The sequence below is a fragment of the Dendropsophus ebraccatus genome, chromosome 4 (genome assembly GCF_027789765.1).
Source record: "Dendropsophus ebraccatus isolate aDenEbr1 chromosome 4, aDenEbr1.pat, whole genome shotgun sequence".
Taxonomy (NCBI): Eukaryota; Metazoa; Chordata; class Amphibia; order Anura; family Hylidae; genus Dendropsophus; species Dendropsophus ebraccatus.
The window spans coordinates 115,851,576-115,870,081 of NC_091457.1; the positions used below are offsets into that span (position 1 = coordinate 115,851,576).

Here is an 18,506-nt window from a genome sequence, read left to right on the forward strand (position 1 = left end):
ACATACCTATAGAGGGGGCAGAGATGGAAGCCGCACACAGATGCTGGTGCCCGTCTACAATATAGGGAGACACCAGTATATTATATCTCACATGGTGTGAAGGGGTCTAATACAGAATTTGCATCGAGACCCAACAACCTTAAATTATATCTCTGTACAAATACTAGAGACAGTCGAACAGACCGACATAGCGAGAGAGAGAAGAAACTTTAAGAGGCTCTTAAGAAAGTCTACACAGGTTGGCAGCTAGTATAACTTGATGTCCACACTTCATGAATACAGGCAGTAATGGTGCATGAAAGTTTGGGGCTGAGAGCAGTAAGACAAAGAACATGACCGAGGACTGGTTTTCATTCTTTACATGATGAGGGCTGCATACAGAAAGTGGACTGAAGGGACTAACAAGAAACAGATGGAAGGGGAGCAGGACTGAAGTGGAGGGGGGGGGCTGGATTTTCCCTGTAAATTTTTTATTTTTTGCTGGGGTATTGCCAGCTCTTCTCTCTGTACAGCTCTTAAAGTAATAATAGTTATACATGCTAAATAGCTAGCAAGGAAAAGCCCAAGCTGGAATATCATAGTTGCCAACAGTCCCAGTTTTGCCAGGGCTGTACTGGTTTTCGGCGGACAGTCCCAGCAAAGTAATGTTCTGGCAAGACCCACCCCCTATGCTGACCCCTATACTTTTACCTATAAGCATATCTGGCTTATAGTTAAAAGATACCTGCTCTGCCAGTCACTGTTTTGGCTGCAGGCAGTATTCTTCCTCCGGCCACTAGAGGTCGCTCTCTCCTCCTAGCTGTACGTCTCAGCTAGAGGAGCCTGGAGAAAGAGGAGATGGTGTTCTGCAGGGAGCCAGGTAATAACTGTATATATAGTTAGTCTATATAGTTAGTACCAACTACTACTGAATTATTTGAATGATTGCACTGCTGTAATGACACAGCGCAGCTGTGTCATTACAGCGGCACTGTCATTTAAATAGTTCCCTGCTCCGTCCGTCCACCGTCCGTGCTTTACAGAGCGAACAGACATGTGAATACAGCCTCACTAAGACAAACTCAGGCCATTAGTACATTCAGAGGGCTGTGTAGGGCTGAATGTAATACTGTATCCCTCCCTTAGTGGCCACTATAGAGGAAATCTACCAATTGCAACTCTTTGTGGGGTTAAAGGGGCCGGCAATTAGTTGATTACTGTAGCAGCTCTATTATTAAAGGAATTGTCTGTCATTAACCAAACCTGTGAATTCATACCTGCTTCTATTCTAGAAAGGATAGAATGATGATATCTGTAGGGTCCGCCAGTCCTAAACAAGTGTCAGAGAACATCAGTGTGGCCTCATCCTCTCTTACAAAGTCGCTTTAAACATGCAATAATGATTGTGGTTATTCTGGGCCGAGCAGATATTTTAAGATGTCAGACGGTATTATAAAAAGAATCAAACTCCATTTCCTGAGTTCCGTCCGAGATACGATGTCTCCACAGTGGAAATTTAAAACAGACAATTGAAAGAACACAGAATGACTTTGTTACTGTAGAACTTGTGCAGGTGTCAGTTTGTTGCAATTCCAGAGTTTCTTCTGTAGGAAATGAGTCAGAGTCTGGACGATGGATGGGGTAGGGCCCCCGGGAGGGAGAATTGAGGCCCCAGCTGCTGCAAAAAAGGGGTGAAGCACACGCTTAGTTCTCCGTAGCTGCTGCTCGCTACTTTCCTTGTAGATTAATAGACTGATTCCAATACGTCACCAGAAATACTTTACAGAACACAGCAGCAGAGAGAGGTTTTAGTGTTAGTATTTAAGGGGGGCTCAGATTCTGGAATGACGTAGACCTTTGCAATTGAACATTTAAATGTGTTTTTCTCCAGTTTTCTGAGTGGTACTTGGGCAAAGCCTCGGGTTGGGTTATGCCCAAGGTGACTTTTATCTCTTTTCTCTCCAACAATGTCACTGGAGGTCTTTTGGAGGGTTTTGGATTTTTCCTGCTCCTCTGTGGGTCCTCATGGTCACCATGCCACTACTTTTCACTGACTGCTAAACCACTCATGTCTGAACATCAGCAAATCAGTGAGAACTTGGCATAACAGAGGGGTATGCTACTAGGCCAGAGAGTGGCCAACACTGTGCCAGTCCAAGCCCTTGTTAGTAAGGGAAACCATCCTTTTAGGGACCACACAACTCAACTGGGAAAAACAGCAGTAGTTTCACACGGGTAACTTTAACCCTGCAATATCCAGTGTTGCACTTAAACCTTTCACTTTGTTACCTGGGAAGAGGGTCCACTACCCAATACTCTGCTTAAAGGAGAAGTCCAGTGAAAATTTTTATTAAAGTATTGTATTGCCCCCCAAAAGTTATACAAATTCCCTGCACTTACTATTGCGTCAAGGCTTCACTTCCTGGATAACATGGTGATGTCATGACCCGACTCCCAGAGCTGTGCGGGCTGTGGCCGCTGAAGAGGATGATGGCAGGGGGACACTGAGGGACACGGGGCACTGGAGGGACACTGAGCATCCCCCTGCCATCATCCTCTCCAGCAGCCACAGCCCGCACAGCTCTGGGAGTCGGGTCGTGACATCACCATTTTATCCAGGAAGTGACATCCCCATGTTATCCAGGAAGTGAAGCATTTCCTGTAATACGTGTTTTTTGTTAATTTGTGTGGGGTAATACAATACTTTAATAAAAAATTTCGCCGGACTTCTCCTTTAACTTCCACCAGAGCCTTTTTGGTCTGATGCTGTCCCTCTGAATGCTGCCACAACACCTTGACCTACTGTATTACTGCAGCACCCTTCAAGGACTGTGGAAACTCTTGTCTGCCACCCAGACAGTCTCCTTTGGATCCAGACTATACTTCTCCACCCAAGCTCCCTGCTTGTTCAGTCTCTGCCCACAGCCCACTGTCACACTCCTGCGGCTCTACTCACCCAGTATGCTCACACACTTTGGGGGAGATTTATAAAGTACGAGTACGCCAGTCTTACAACCCCGGCACTATTTACCTGGCCAGCGTGCGCCTCTTAGTAAATTTGGTGGGACCGAAGCATGTGAATATTTCTGCCATGGTTTATGTTTCCAGGCGTAAACCATGAAAAACTAGCAATAAGGCTAGCAGGGCTTACACTTGGCATATGCCTTTTCCGTGGTGTACACCAGGAGCACATATTACTAAATCTGCCCCTTTGTGCAGGCTCTAAACCACCTCATTCACAGTCACACTTTATTAGGGCTGCTTTTCTCTTTAGGGATGTGACACCAATGTTAAAGAGACACTCCAGGCAAAACGGATACCAATATAACATGGGGGGGGGGTGCAAGTAGAGAGATCTTTAATAAGATCCTGATGGCTGTGGATGCGCAGTGAATATTTACACAGTGTGCAGGAGAGGGAACAGGATGATATTCTGGTTCTACCTGAACAACAGGGCATAGAAGGTCAATGAAGTGTATGAGTCGCTTTATCTGCGCTACGAGATTCCATCTCAAAGCTTTGTTTTGAACAGGAAACTAGAGTTCATGGCATCCTTATATGATAGTGCGGTGTTTGGCCGTGTCTGGTTTATATTTCGCATATGATCCTTGTTAACCTCTCTGGACAACAAACCCACAACAAGTATATGAAACAGATGTCACAGGGGAAAGTAAGAGATGGCTGCAGGGTCTAGTTCATCAAACACATACGCGGCTTCCTGACCCTCATGCCATCGGAGAGCTTAGTGTAGTTAATAGTACTGGAGCATGGATACATCATATTTCCTTCCATTCTGAAAGAAATCTTTGGTTTTTTGCTACTATTCACAAGTGAGGTGAAAATTCTTGTTTCTTTGAGTCAGTCGCCCAGCGTACCTGTCACAGTCCGGTGTGAAGTTCATGTTGCTGTGAAAACATCCCAAACATTACCGAGTTCCGTGCACAAGCTTTATTCTAAGTTCTAACTTTGACAGGTACGAAATCGGACTCCGCCACTAGAGGAGGCAGTTTACTTATACATCTGTATACCTGTGTGTGTACCAAAATTCTCATTTAAAGAGGTATTCCACTTTTTTGGACAAATAAAAAGTAATCTCCTAGATATGTCACTTTGTAATATACACTCTACACTGTTCTAGCTAAATTTCCGGGCCATTCACCCCCCTGAAATGGCGAAAAATCTTCTCCTGCCCGTTATGTTATAGTTTCCATTGAGTAGTAGGCTATGGCGATGTAGTCTCCTATGAATAAGTAATTTGTATGTAGTGAACAGTTCCATGAGTTCCACCACTGTAGGCCATCTAGGCCAGCTGAGAGAGAAGGACAGTGTAAAGAAAGAAGAGTGACCGTAATACCCACAACCCACCCCTCACAGCAGGACACGGGCGCTGGCTTTTACCAGACCTGGAAGCTCTCCTGGAGGAGGCTGGCGGCCATATCCAGCTGTGGGGGGAAGGGGGGCTGTCTTTTTTCCTCACTTGGGCTAGCAGGCCTACAGTGGCGGGACTTATGGGGGAGTGGTGAGCAATAAAAGCAAATAAAAGAAAAAAAAACATACATTGGTTTAGAATTTGGCGCTGCATAACTTTCCCTGTCCCCATTTTTTTCTGCAACTCCCATTAAAGTCAAAGAGAGTTATGCCAACTGTGAAAAAAACAGATGCCTTTGCTGTTTTCGGCTTCCTGACTACCTCCAGTGACTGCAAGCTAGCCAGAGGGGGCCAGTAAGCCCTTTAGAGATGAGTGAACTTGCCGAAAGTTCCGGCTTGCACAAACTTTCGGCAAGTCCACTTATCTCCATCCTTGTTCTAAAGACAAGTGCAGGTCCCTGGACCCTTATCTATCAGACATTAATGTTATATCCTATGGATATGCTAATAATGCTTCAGTTTAAAGTGCCCATTTAATGATCCTACTTTGCAAAGATGGACTACAACAATGAGGGCAGCTCCTCCAAAACCAGGGGTACAGCACAAACAATAGATTCTGTGCATGCCATATTTATAGCTCCACACAGGAGTAATATAGCCATATATACAAACCCTTATACACAGATTTGTCTCGATTTCTCTTTCCAGTTTTATAAACAATGTCTGCTTTCTCCATAAGTCACTCCTGGTCTTCACCATCTTCATGTGTTTATATGAAGAATTTTTTGAGTGATTGCCATCACAGGAACCTGATTATGTCATGGATTTCAATGGAAAACAGCTTTACAAACCAGGCAGAGAAAAACAGCCACATTTGTGTTATGAATTATAGGACCAATCACGTCGTACAGGGTTCTGCTAAATGAATTAATGGCTCAGATTTACGATTTAAAGGGCCTGCTCTTAGCCTATTAGTACATTGATTACAGAGCCCAGTACAGTGTGGTTCACTGCAGATGTCAGCAACATGAATTAAAACAGAGGCATATACTGGGAAATAGCATTTCATCACAGCAAACAGTAATTTGCACCAGATTATAGTAATACTTGGATATAATCAGCACGGTGCCGAACTGTGGTACCATGATGCTTTGCAGAAGACATTGTACTTAATGAGCTAGTTTAACTAGGCTCATTGTAATTACATTCCCAGTGGCACGCTATACGATCATAACATAATGTATACGGTACATGGTTGACCAATGCATAAGTATTACACAGGTACATATACTCAACACCAAGATACGTGAACCATGTTTCTTAAAGTGAGACATTTATGAATGCTGCACCCCTGGCATACACCAGGGAGAAGGCGCTGATTTGTTTCTTCTCCCTGGCGTACGCCAGTCATACTCCTCGGAGGGGGGGGGCGGCAAGGTAGGGTGGAGGCCTCCTTCTATACCTGATTTACTGTAGGCGTAAATTGTGGCAGAAATCTACACTTGCTCAGGAGCAGATGTAAATTTCTGCGCCCACCATACAGCAGCCGCAGGTCAGGACAGATTCAAGAAGAGAAGCGGGCCTCTTAGTGAATCCAGGGGGGGGGGCAGTTGGGGGTGGGGCTTTATTTAAGATTGACGTACGAGTACACTGATCTTCACAAATGTCCCCCACTGTGGTAATAATTTCTTAAATTATCTTTGTAGACATTGGAGCTGAGTTTTTTTTTTCATACAGAGCTCCAAATCCCAAACTTGAATGATAAAATGCTGCCTGACTGCAAGCACCCCTAGAGGGAGCTTAAAGGACAACTAACATTAACTAACATTAAAAAAAAATCCTATTCTTACGCATTTGCTGTCGATCATGTCCTCTTCTCCCGCCGCCATTTTGTGATGATGTCGTCACAAGCGGGGGGCGGCCTGGTCTTCCTCTGCTTCCCCGTCTTGCTTTAGAATGAATGGGAGCGGTGTGATGCCAATGAAAAGGGAAGGAAACCCGGAACTAAAGAAGAACTGAAGACGCGGACGGGGGTTGACGGGGACCGCGGGCGGCGGTATTTTCGAATGGCGATCGACTAAGTGCCTTTGTATAATAATCATTAGAATTTCACCTTAAAGGGGTATTCCTATCAGAGCTTGTTATTCCTTTATCTATAAGATAGGGGATAACAAGCTAATGGCAGTGGGACCCTCAATGATTATCACTCCGCAATGAATGTTTTTGTCTGAATCCTTTAAAGGGCTTATCCTGTATTAGAAAAATATATCTGATTACTTTCATAAACAGCACAACTCTTGTTCTAAGTTTTGGTGTGTTATTGCAGCCCAATTCCTTGGAAGTAAATGGAGCCAAGTTGCATTACCACACACAGACTGAGGACAGGGGTGGTGCTCTTTTTGGATGAAACTGCCTATGTTTTTCTAATCCTGGATAATCCTTTTAACCTGTCCTTGATGGTTAATGTTGGCCTGTGCCTACAGGCTAAACATCCTCTCATTCAATGTACTTAATGGACTCAAAAATTCCACATCCCTTTCAACTGATGTTCGTTCTCCTTGTGTTATCTGTGGAGAGGTTGAAGAGCACATGGTAGCATTCAGCATTAGTTTACTCAGGCAACAATTCATTCATCTTGTTGTTTTTTTATCACAAAGTGTTTGTTCCAGCTTGCTCGGGGCCCACGTAGCTGCGTAGATGTTGTACAGTCAAAACATGAAGCATGAATTGACAATCAGTGGCTGAAGGCTTGGAATGTAGAAAGCAGCAAGAAGCCCTGTGGGTTGTTAGTTGGAAGGCAACTCAGGCTACTGAATATGGAAATGCATTATTAACAGAGCATGCTGGTCCTACACTGTGCAGACCAATAGTTACTAGAGTTTATGTAGTAGCATATATCATCAACAAGGTGTTCTATAAACATATCAGTCTTAGAGAGAAGGTCCTTCAAACTTTAAAGGGGTACTCCGGCCCAGGGGTATTTTTAAGCTATGGCCGAGGAGGGGGTGGTTATGGACGGCGGGGGTCACTTACCTCCCCGGTTCCAGCGCCGGGTCCTGGATCGCGCCGCATAGTATACACATAGTATACACTCTGGTCGGGATCTCTCATGGCGCTGCGAGAAACTGGCATGTCAATTTTCTGTGGACGCTATTCAATGAATAGCGGCCATAGAAAACCCTGTCAGTGCACACTATGGAGCAAGCGGCTGTGTAGTATGCAGTGGGTAGTTCTGATGCGGGCTTGCAGGGTACTGCAGTACAGGTCGGGATGATCTTTTCAGAGACCGGCTGTCCCGTGACCCGACCGGATCATGGAACGGCCGGTCTCTTACACAGTCTGGACATAGCCTTAGGGTGCGTTCAGGATCCGCAGCAAATTTGATGCTGTGTTCTGTTATTTAGATCAAATCTGCTGCGGATCCGCACCATCAAATCCACTACAATACGGTACATGTAAAGCTACCCTTATACAGTGTGGCTGTATTCACACACCAATGAAATGACAGATGTTTTTATTGGATGTCTGTCATTTAGTGGCAAATAATGGACGCCATTTCAATGATGTGTGAACATAGCCTAAAGCTGCAATTTGGAACTCCCAACAGTCATGGGGTTATAATTTTCCAACAGCTGAATGGCCACAGGTTTCTCATCACTACCACAATCCCTTCAATGATTTCAGTATGCTGCTCTACTATGTCCTTTAATAACAACAATTGCATAAGTAGCTGGCGGAACTGTAGGGTATTTCCAGCCAAGGTATTCTGTAGCCCTTCCAGCTCGACCGAGACTCTCAGCATGCCAATGAGAAAATCGCCAGCTGCAAATGTGTCGCAACCCCGCGCTGGCCTGGAATATTGATTAATGTCACATTATGTTAGGATTTTGCTATTAAAAAAACAGACTGATTGGAAACAGCGGCCGTGGAAAGTCGACTTTTTGAGTCTGGGTTTTAGCTTTATTGAAAACAACAGACCATATTTTATTTAATTCCCTTGTCTCCGAGTATTTTTAATATATCATTTACTGTGGATTTAGAGCCAAAGATAGAGAAGTGTTCAGGAGCTTTGTAGAAGCAAGCAGGCTGTCCATATATATGATCACATCTCCATTTTAGTTTTGCTTATATTAAAGAGGTGCATTGATTTAAGGACATTAAAATCTTTGTGACCCCAGTAAAGTTTTGGCCCATTCCTCTATCTCCTGATTCCTTAGTGCTTGTAATGTCGGCAGGGGAGCCTGGAGATCAAGGAGTATTGAGTGACTTGGCCATTGGCTTTGAACCACATCACTCACTTATTCCATAATACAAAACTCATTTCGTCTCGGGCTTGAAGCATCACACGTAGCCTCTGTGGAGACCTCAAGTCATTGTGTCAGCCTAAACCGAGTACATTTTGACTTGAAGCATCTGCAAGAAAATTTCCATCACCTCATCAAGAACATTAATTCCTCCAAAGAATAACTCTGGTCTTTCCTTGCTGCGCATCATGGAAAGGTTTAGTCTACTGTAGCCCACCCAAGTCATACGCTGCCTTGCTCCTGAGTAGCACTGTCTAGAGGCTTGGGGTAAATGTGTTGGGTCAGGAGGAATTTCATAAGGTTACTTCACAGTTTATATGAGCTGTACAAACACAAGGTACAAGCCAAGGAGATAGCAGTCAGAGATTAAAAAACCTTTACCCATTTCCTTGTTAGACACAAGTAAAAGTAGCTCTGACTGTGCTTACATAATTCTACCTCTAATATGTCATAGGCAGACGTGTTCTGGGCCCCTGAAATATCTGTAACAGAGTCCTCCACAGATCTTGTGCAATTAACATTATTGATGTCTTAGTTCCCTATTACATGGAACAATTAACTGCTGAATCCGACAGATATCTCCCCGTGTAATAGAGGCAGCAGTCAGCCGATTTAAACCTGTCAAAAAAATTTCAGCCATTGTCTGCACATCTCTCTGTGTAATAGGTGAGAAGTGGCCGATAGCTGATTAAGCAAGGGCATCAGGGAAATCACTACTGAAGTCCGTGCAGCCCTGCCCTGGATTATCGAGCTGTGTAATAGGCTCGGTAGGCAAGCGCCGATCTAACAGATCTGCATTCGCTTACCCTAAAGGTCGAGCAACTGGTATGGCCTTTAGCTGTCGATTGCAGCTACTTACTTACCTCTTCCTGTGTCTCCAGTCATAGAAAACAATTATAGTGCAGGACAATTAAAAGTAGCATTGATTAAAAAAAAAAAAAATAGTACTTAAAATGTACATTAAAAAATGCCAGGGGATTGGGCGGGGGGGATAAAAAAGAAAATCTATACTCACCTATCCTGTCACTCCTGGTCCAGTGCGACTCCAGAGTTCCTGGCAGAAGTGATGTCCCATACACTCTGCACAAAACCATTACAGTGAATCACTAGTTTTAGGGGTCATATGCAAGAGGAAGTGCTAATGACCATTTAGCCCAGTGACTGGCCGCACAAGCACATACAGAGTGTACAGTGGAGTCACCAGGCCACCATGGCCTTCAGAGCAGCGGCTCTGTTGAACCAAGAAGGGCAATAGAAAAAGTAATCCTTCTTTAATTGTACTCCCAGTGTATTGTATTTATATTTTTACAGGTTTGTATGTGTTCGATAATCCATGTTCACATCCCCTATGAGAGAATTGTGAGTTAATACAGAGATTTCTGTTCGGGACCCTCAGCTATTGGCCAGGGCGAAGCCTAAATCTAAACAGTGTCCCCTACCCTGAAGAACCTGACATAAAGGTCTATTATACATACCCTTCATTGACTTCAGTGAGCACTACGTCATACTTAGTTAATCCTGTGGTGGCGCTGCAGGAAAAGTGACATTTGCCTCTGGCTTCCTGCATAATATAATAACTGATCGGTGGAGGTCCCAGCAGTAGAAGATCCTGTGATTATCTTATTGTCAGGACACCCTTCTAATAAAAAGGCGTAAGGGCTAAAGCAGTATATTGAGCCTTATGATCTCTGTTACTGGGGGAAAGATAAAGGCAAACACTCCAGGTACCAGTACGGCACAAATAAACGTGCACAGTTTAATGGCCCAATGACATCCCAGGGCCCTAATAGGATCAACTACACAAGTATTACAAAGTTAGCAATCCCTTAAATGAAGACATCTCTGAAGGCGGCAGAAATAGAAGCTGTCGCTGCACATTGAGCGCTCCACAATAACGTCACTGATCTTATTGTATACCACCCAGCCCGACCTAATCCCCATCAAATCCTGTTTTCTTTTACTGGACCTGGAGATTGTATTTGAATGCCCTTGAATACAGGGATGAGCTCATCGTGTTGTGCTGTGCCCGGCCTCTTGTGTAACTTGTTCTGTGATTTCTATTACAATATCCCCCCCTTCCCGCAATCTGCCCATTGTTGAGATGTAGAAGTTACCTCCGCCACACTGCGTCCAGGGCAAACACTATCTGACATAATGTTCATTGATTGTGACTAGAGTGAGTGAGTCGATCCGAACCCGAACATTCGGCATTTGATTAGTGGCGGCTGCTGAACTTGGATAAAGCCCTAAGGCTATGTGGAAAACATGGATATAGTCATTGGCTGTATCCATGTTTTCCGGACAACCTTAGAGCTTTTTCCAAGTTCAGCAGCCACTGCTCATCAAATGCCGATCGTTCGGGTTCGGATCGATTCGAACCCGAACCCGGTTTGCTCATCTCTAATTGGGACTATAAAGCCCTACAGCCTTATGCTGGATGGAGGTACGTGGCAAGGTAGGTATCTGGCTTTACTTGCATGTGAGGCAGACATTTTAGGGAAAGTGTAATGCAATATATTTATTCCCCATTGCTTCTGAACAAGGACATTAAAACTGTCTCTTTTTCGCATGTTTTCCTTTATATGTTGATAACAACCAAGTGAATAAAGAGGGTTTAATGGAAATACTGTGCCCTTTAATATGAAGCAAAAGGAGCGCATCACCGTAAGTGTGTGCATACTGTAGGTGTAACTTGAAATTCAATAGTCCTAATACATAGTCTGTACCTAGTCCCTATCTACCATATGGCTTCTAAAATACTGTGTGACAAAGGGGCCCTTACAAGCAGCAGAGGCTACCACTGCACCCCTGTAGTATCTGTGCTATGGCCTGCCGCTACACATCCCTGCAAGGATTAAAGGGCTTAGGGCTTTTATGTTCCCATTGATACTGCTGGCATGAACCCCGCCAATAATATACATGCAAGGCTGACTGTATCTAAAGCCACTGCCAGGCTTCTCACAAATCTAAAAAGCCCAATCTCTTTCTTCTGTTATTGGAGAACTGCCAAGAGGTGTTCAATCATATGAGATTGGCAATTTAGCTGAAAGCAGAGAGTACAAACAACTTTTAACTGTTTATGGCCCACTTTAGGCAACTTTACCCATGATTCGTTTTTCTAATGGTGTCTCGGCTGTAGAGATGGAGAACCCTGCAGGTTCACACTATCCATGAGAAAGAAGGCTAGGATCACCATGAGCTGAAGACCCCCATTTGCAGTCTTACCTTGAATCATAGTGGTTTACTTAATGGGAGCAAAGTTAGTATCATACTCAGGAGTTGTGTTGACTTGACTTGAGAAAACTGTCCAGGTTGGCAACTTCTCTGAACCCGAGCGCTTGGCATTTGATTTCTGGCATCTGGAGAAGTTGGATGCCGCCCTGAGAGTCCTGGAAAACATGGATACAGCCAATGTTTTTTTCCTGGCAGCCCTAGGGTGGCATGAAACTTCTCCAGACACCAAGAATCAAATGCCAAACGTTCAGATTCAGAGAAGTTGCCGAACCCAGACAGTTTCTCAAGTCAGTTCAACACTACTCAGGAGTCATTATAAGTCTGTTCTAAGAGGTTGCAGAGGTATCAGTTGCACCTGGTTCTCAAAGGCTTCTCTGCTGCATAGGAAGGCGTTAGTATTATCCATTGGACATAAAGTCTAGGGACCTCAAGTAATGGGCCAATCTGATGTACCCATTGTGGGGAATAAATGAACATTTTCTGGGGAGGTCTTGTTGGGTTTTGCTCCTTTATTTTGGCTCTCGTCTGTGGAAAAACTGACATTTGCCATGAAAAACACAAATACCCAGCACACTTAAATATATAATAACAGATTTGTAAACCAAGATTTTCTGGCGCAAAAGTGGCCCATTTTTTGTGCAAAAATAATTATTTTAAAACGGCTGAAAAGAGAAATTTTGGCGCAGGAATTCATTTACAGTACACCAAGTTAATGACAGCGTGTGCCAAAAACCAAGCAGCCGGGAACAGCTGAAAACACAAGAAGACGATACAAGACTTTTCATTTATGCCCCCCAGTATGTTAGTTATACATGTTAGCGTACGACAGTAGCGTTATCATTACAATGATGGCTTTGGGCAATAGAAATAATAGCATTAACCCAAGATAAGCGCATCGCACATCTATGTCCACCAAGCTGTCAAAAGCCGTTGCTGACACTTACATTGTTTATATATTTGTGGATTACCATGAATCACGCTGCATACAGTCCCATGGTAACGGCTGATCTATGCAGTGGGGCACCATAACACATGTGGATGAATCAGATCCATAGCATATCATACTATGATACAAGGAATAGGGCTATGAATGTAACTCATTGTACTCTGTGCGCCGCTATGACTATAAGGCTGAGGAATGCAGACGCTTCACTGTACATTACATCTGTCCTGTCTGAGCATTGGAGCATTGATTGATTATAGCTTGCAGGAATAAGCCATTTCTCTTAATTTATCAAAGACATCAAAAGACAAATCCTCCAAGAGAAGTTTTATCACTTTATCAGGAAGGCCATATGTGCTAATATTAATGTATGCCTATAAGACTATACCAATACTACATGATGAATGTTTATAAAACACTGTAACTCAGCTGAAGTCTTAGGGTGGTATTACACGGAACGATTATCGTTTGAAAAATCGTTAAATCGTTCGGATTTGAACGATAATCATTTCGTGTAATAGCAGGCAACGATTAAACGACCAACAAGAAATCGTTGATCGTTTAATAGGATCCGGACCTATTTTTATCGTTTGATCGTTCGCTCATCGTTCGCGCATCGTTCGCATATCGTTCAGTGGAATAAGAATTCACAGCTGAAACGTACGCAATATCGACGACTAAACGACCGCAAGAACGATCATAAATAACGATCATCGTTTCGTGTACTTGGGCGAACGATTTCGGGTCGTTTGCTTTAGCGGTCGTTTAAGATCGTTTATCGTTAATCATTAGTCGTCGGAAAATTGCTTGGTGTAATAGTACCCTTATGGAGATGTGAACATTTTAACAGTTGGGAAAGTTCTGTCCAGACTGTGCCTGGTATTACAGCTCAGCCATATTTAATTTATTAATGCTAAGCTGCAATACCAGATTCAACATATAGCCAAGGGAGGTGCTGTCTATGTCAAATAGAAGGCCCATGTTTCTAAGCTCACAAACCTACATAAGAACTTTCCCAGAGAAGTACAGTGCAGGACACCCTGCTCCTGCACACTTTGTACTCTTCTACTTAGTGAACAATGGCAGGATCATATACAGATCGCCCAGTCCAGGAAATATAGCTTGTAATGCTCAGTGCAATTCTGCTCACCACTGGGTAACTTAAAGCGACTCTGTACCCACAATCTGACCCCCCCCCCCCCCCCGTCCCACAAAACCAATTGTACCTATGTATAGCTGTCCTGCGGTCCATTCGGCAGGTGATGCAGTTACTGTCCTAAAAAACTACTTTTAAACTGGCAACCCCGTGCTCAACGGCCGGGACTTAGATTGTGAATACATTAGGCTTGCACAACCTCTCTGTCCCTCATCATCATTAGGAATGCTCCAGGCAGATTGTGTGCAATGTTCAGACAGGAGAAAATGTTCCAGGGGCATTCCTTATAATGAAGAGGGTGGGGAGGAGGTATGGAGGGGTAGTACAAAGTTAGGGCACAGATATTCTAAACCCCGGCGATTGGGCACGTGGCTGCAAGTTTAAAAGTTGTTTTTTAGGACAAAAACTGCATCACCTGCCGAACGGACCGCAGGACAGATTTTGGATTAAAAGCAGCTATCTGACAGTACAAGTGTTTTGTTTTTTTTGGGGGGGGAGACAGATTCTGGGTACATAGTCGCTTTAACACACTCACTGAGCAGTGAGATATACAAAGTTTGACTTGATGCTCAGTGTATAGGACTCCCTGTTCCTCAACTGCATAAACTTAAAGAAAATTGGCATAGTGTTGGAGTCAACACTAAGGGGGAGATTCATCATAGGGTGTAAAATTTAGACTGGTGCAAACTGCCCATAGCAGCCAATCACAGCTCAGCTTTCAGCTCTAGTAAAATTAAAGCTGACCTGTCATTGGTTGCTGTGGGCAGTTTACACCAGTCTATATTTTACACCCTTTGATAAATCTCCCCCTAAGTGTTAGTGAACTACACAGCTCTGCCTTTATATTTATGGCTGCCCATGGTAGGGAATGTATTTAGTACATTTCTAGGGAAGAAAAAATATATAAAAAAAATGTGGTTTCCCACATTTTTGTAATTTTACATTAACTTTTTACTCATTTTCTTTTAGACTCAGTGCTGGACATTTCAAGTTTTGAAGAAACCTCTGCATCAAAAGTGTTCCCAAATGGAACGAGAAAGAATGGACGCAGAGGAGAGATAAGAGTCACCACTCAGAGGGCCCTACATCGTCCTCAGCTCATAGATGTGCCAACTTACCATCCTTCGAAAAAACCAACCTTGGATACTCCAATGTGCTCCAAGAATACTGGCTCATGTGAATTTGTTGGAGCCAATCAAACACTCCTGAAGTGGGATGACCTACAACGCACCCTTAGCTTTGCATGGGACATGCACGTCTATGGGACTGGTGCTCTCTTCTTGTTATTATCTTTGATTGCCCTTATAAACCTTATTGGATCTCCTATTCTACAAGTATCATATCTTCCTTACGTTATTTTGGCCAATGCCCTCTTGTTTGTAATTGGAATCCTACGGGGAGTATTTTTTCTTCTTGATCCCTATGGGACAAGGATGAGAATAACACAGCCTATTGCTCTTATACTGTACAATGTTACCTTCCCACTTATGATAACTGCATTTGCTACTTTGGTTCTACTGGTCCTGAAGATTTCTCATCTTCAAGTGCTACCCCCAAAGTTTCAGAGCCTTGCGTTGCTTGCCGTCATAGCGGTCATTCATTTTATTGTTCTCCTGAGTGCGGATCTTCTAACCCATCTTCTGAATCCTTCTGTAAATATGGTCTTGCAGATCCTTTCCATTTCGTGGGGTATATTTTTAATGGTTGGCAATTTTGTTGCATATTACCAACTTAGAAAAAGCAGTAAAGAGATTGTAAATGAGACCCAACGAGTGTCGCCAACTGAAGACATTGTAGTGGTTCAAACCCAAGAAAGGAACATCAAGTGCATCTTTACATCATCCAGAGTATTATTAGTAGGCAGTATTTTTGGACTTCTGTGCTGTGCTCTACAGGTATATGCCATCTTGTGGCTGTATGGACTACTTGGCAAAAAGAATGAATTCTCCTGGTCCTGGTGGTTTCTGCAGTTCTGGTTTCGTATATTCGAACTGGCTCTATGCTTCTCCATGATCTTTGTAGCATCTCACAGCTTTTGCCTACAATGCAGTAGCAATGACCATACCTGCTGGTCCAAAATCATCAGCTATTTCTGCACCTACAAGAAAAATGATGTTCCAGAATATCCAAACAACTGCTATGACTGGACAAACAGCATCCAAGACAGGATGGTCAATAATAACATCAGCAAAAGCCTCATTCGCAACCAAGCCGAGAATGTTCCACTTAGAATTCTTAAGGAAAATAATGAGACGAAGAGTAACGCTGCCATTGGGAACAACAGTCAGTCTTCATCTCCCCTCTTCAGACCCAAACCTGAGTCTGTTTTTGGGCCCAAATCTCAAAATGTGACCATGGGACGCTCTTATACTAGTATTTGTTTTGAGAAGGAGTCAATGCTTTCACTTACAGATCTGGAGTTTCGTCCGCCATCGCCTATTAATCTAAGTAGGAGCATCGATGAGGCATTATTCCGAGAACATCTGGTAAGAGACAGCATATTTTTAGATTCTAGTCTCCAGTATCCTAGCTACCTGACCAGACAGGATTCATGTTCATCCCTGAAGGAATGCTCTGCTATAAACCAGACAGTAGACCCACTTATTTCAGCTGACTTGAAAATGAGACGATGCAGCAACCCCGACTACATGTACAGCATGGCCAAGGGTAACTCAACAACCGAGGTTGACTCTCCAAGTGAAAGCCTTCAACAAAGTAAAGAGCTTCCCCGTGATCTTACCAGTGATGCAGTGGTATCAGTTAGCTCCATGGACAGTGTTTCCAAAGGGTCTATCAAAATCAGCTGGAACCCTTGGCGCCATGGACGGTCTTCTGTTGACAGCCTTCCCCTTGAAGACGCACCCACCACCCAACTTCTAAAGCAAGGATCTCAGCCCAGCATCTTGTCCAAAAACAGTGAGCCTGAGAAAAGTTTTGGGAGGAGACTAATCGAAAGAAGTCAAACCACAGATTCACATAGTATTGCCAGTGAGACCATTGAACTGTGAGCCTAAAACATTATTTCAACCATGGACTTGTAGTAAAGGGAAAGGTGCCTGTTTTATTAAAGGAGGAACATTTCGGGAATTATCAAAGAGGAGACACCGTGGCCTCTAGTTGGATATTATATACAGCCGTTACTTGTTATAAGCACACCAAGCATCTGTGTTTTAGGAATCGCCATATCTCTGTGTTTTGTTACAGAACAGTTTTTTATGTATTTATTCTGGATTGCTAAGTGTGACTTGCTTCACTGGACTGTTATTAAGGAATACAAGATGGACGCCTAAGACTTCTGTCTATTATATTGTCTTATAAAAGCACTTAAAGGCAGAACATCTGCCAGACATAACCCTATGAAATAGTATTGTTTTAAACAAAACCTAAAGGACTTGTATAAAAAGCGGTACTTTAACCAATGAGGTACGAGTTAAACCAGATCTTTTCACAACAGCCATTATGAGGCCTCCTGCAATGCAGAGACCTAACCAAAAAAACAAAAGTGTTCATTTTTGGACTTCATGACAATCAGACAAAGGGAAATCTCAAAGCGTAGATAAAATGGGTAGAAAAACACTATGAAGAACAGGATGCAATCACTACATATGTGCATACTGTAAATACATGCTGTGTTATATTGCATGCATAATGGGACATCCCAAACCAGATAGCTCTGCTGGGTATTTTTTATGTTACGTACAGGAGTCGTAATACCATCTAACCATGCAACAAACCCAATTGTGGAAATTGTAGTTACATTATACATTATATGTATCTGTATTAAGATTTTGTAATTTTTTTGAGGGCTAGTTTTCCTTGAAGGGCAATTCCACGTCATTGAAAATCTTCATAAACCTTACTCCATCCTCTACATACGGATACTTGGAGACACTGTTACTTTGGTTGGTGAGGCCATTATTGGTGTATATGAAGTAAAGCCCTAATTCCTGTTACTGCTTACTAACCTAGCTTCATAGCTATCTGTGGTGCGTATACTGCAGCAACCTGTTAAAATTGGAAGCCAATGTATATGTGCATGGACCGGCTATACGTGCCACAGAAGGTACAGTTGTGGTGGGTACCCAGCCTAACTATCTCGGTAACAGTGTTTCATTGCAAGTTGGAATCTGAGTAGCGGTGGAGATCAGTATAAAGCAAACATTTTGGAAACCAAACAAAGTAAAATAATATTCTTTTAGCACTTTTTAAAGGGATACTATCAGCAGGTTGGACAAATTTAACCTGCTGATACCTTCCTCCTCAGCGTCCCAGGCGCTATAGGGGGCTATGTGTCTTACGTTCCTCCTCGGCGCAGGTCCTACGCTGTTAGTCCGGGTAAACTCCCCTCCGGAGCACCGTTAGCAGCACTGCCATCTGACCTGCTCCTCCATTAATTATGATTAGAAGAGCGGAGTTACTCTGACTAACAGCACAGGACTGATGCAGAGGAGGAAGGTAACACATACCTTCTATCTAAGACGTTATAGGGGGCTATCAGCAGGTTAGATTTGTCTAACCTGCT

The 18,506-nt window shown here is 43.4% G+C and overlaps 1 protein-coding gene across 2 annotated transcripts in view; it reads left to right on the top strand.

Moving 5' to 3' along the window:
- The window catches only part of PRRT3 (proline rich transmembrane protein 3), a 60,046-nt gene extending 42,597 nt beyond the window's left edge, over nucleotides 1–17,449 (top strand). For both annotated transcript variants that reach the window (XM_069966815.1, XM_069966814.1), the window contains exon 4: nucleotides 14,954–17,449. In XM_069966815.1, coding sequence (XP_069822916.1) covers nucleotides 14,954–16,992 — 2,039 coding nt within the window. In that variant the 3' untranslated portion in view covers nucleotides 16,993–17,449. The remainder of the gene's footprint in view (nucleotides 1–14,953) is intronic.
- Nucleotides 17,450–18,506: the final 1,057 nt, after the last annotated feature.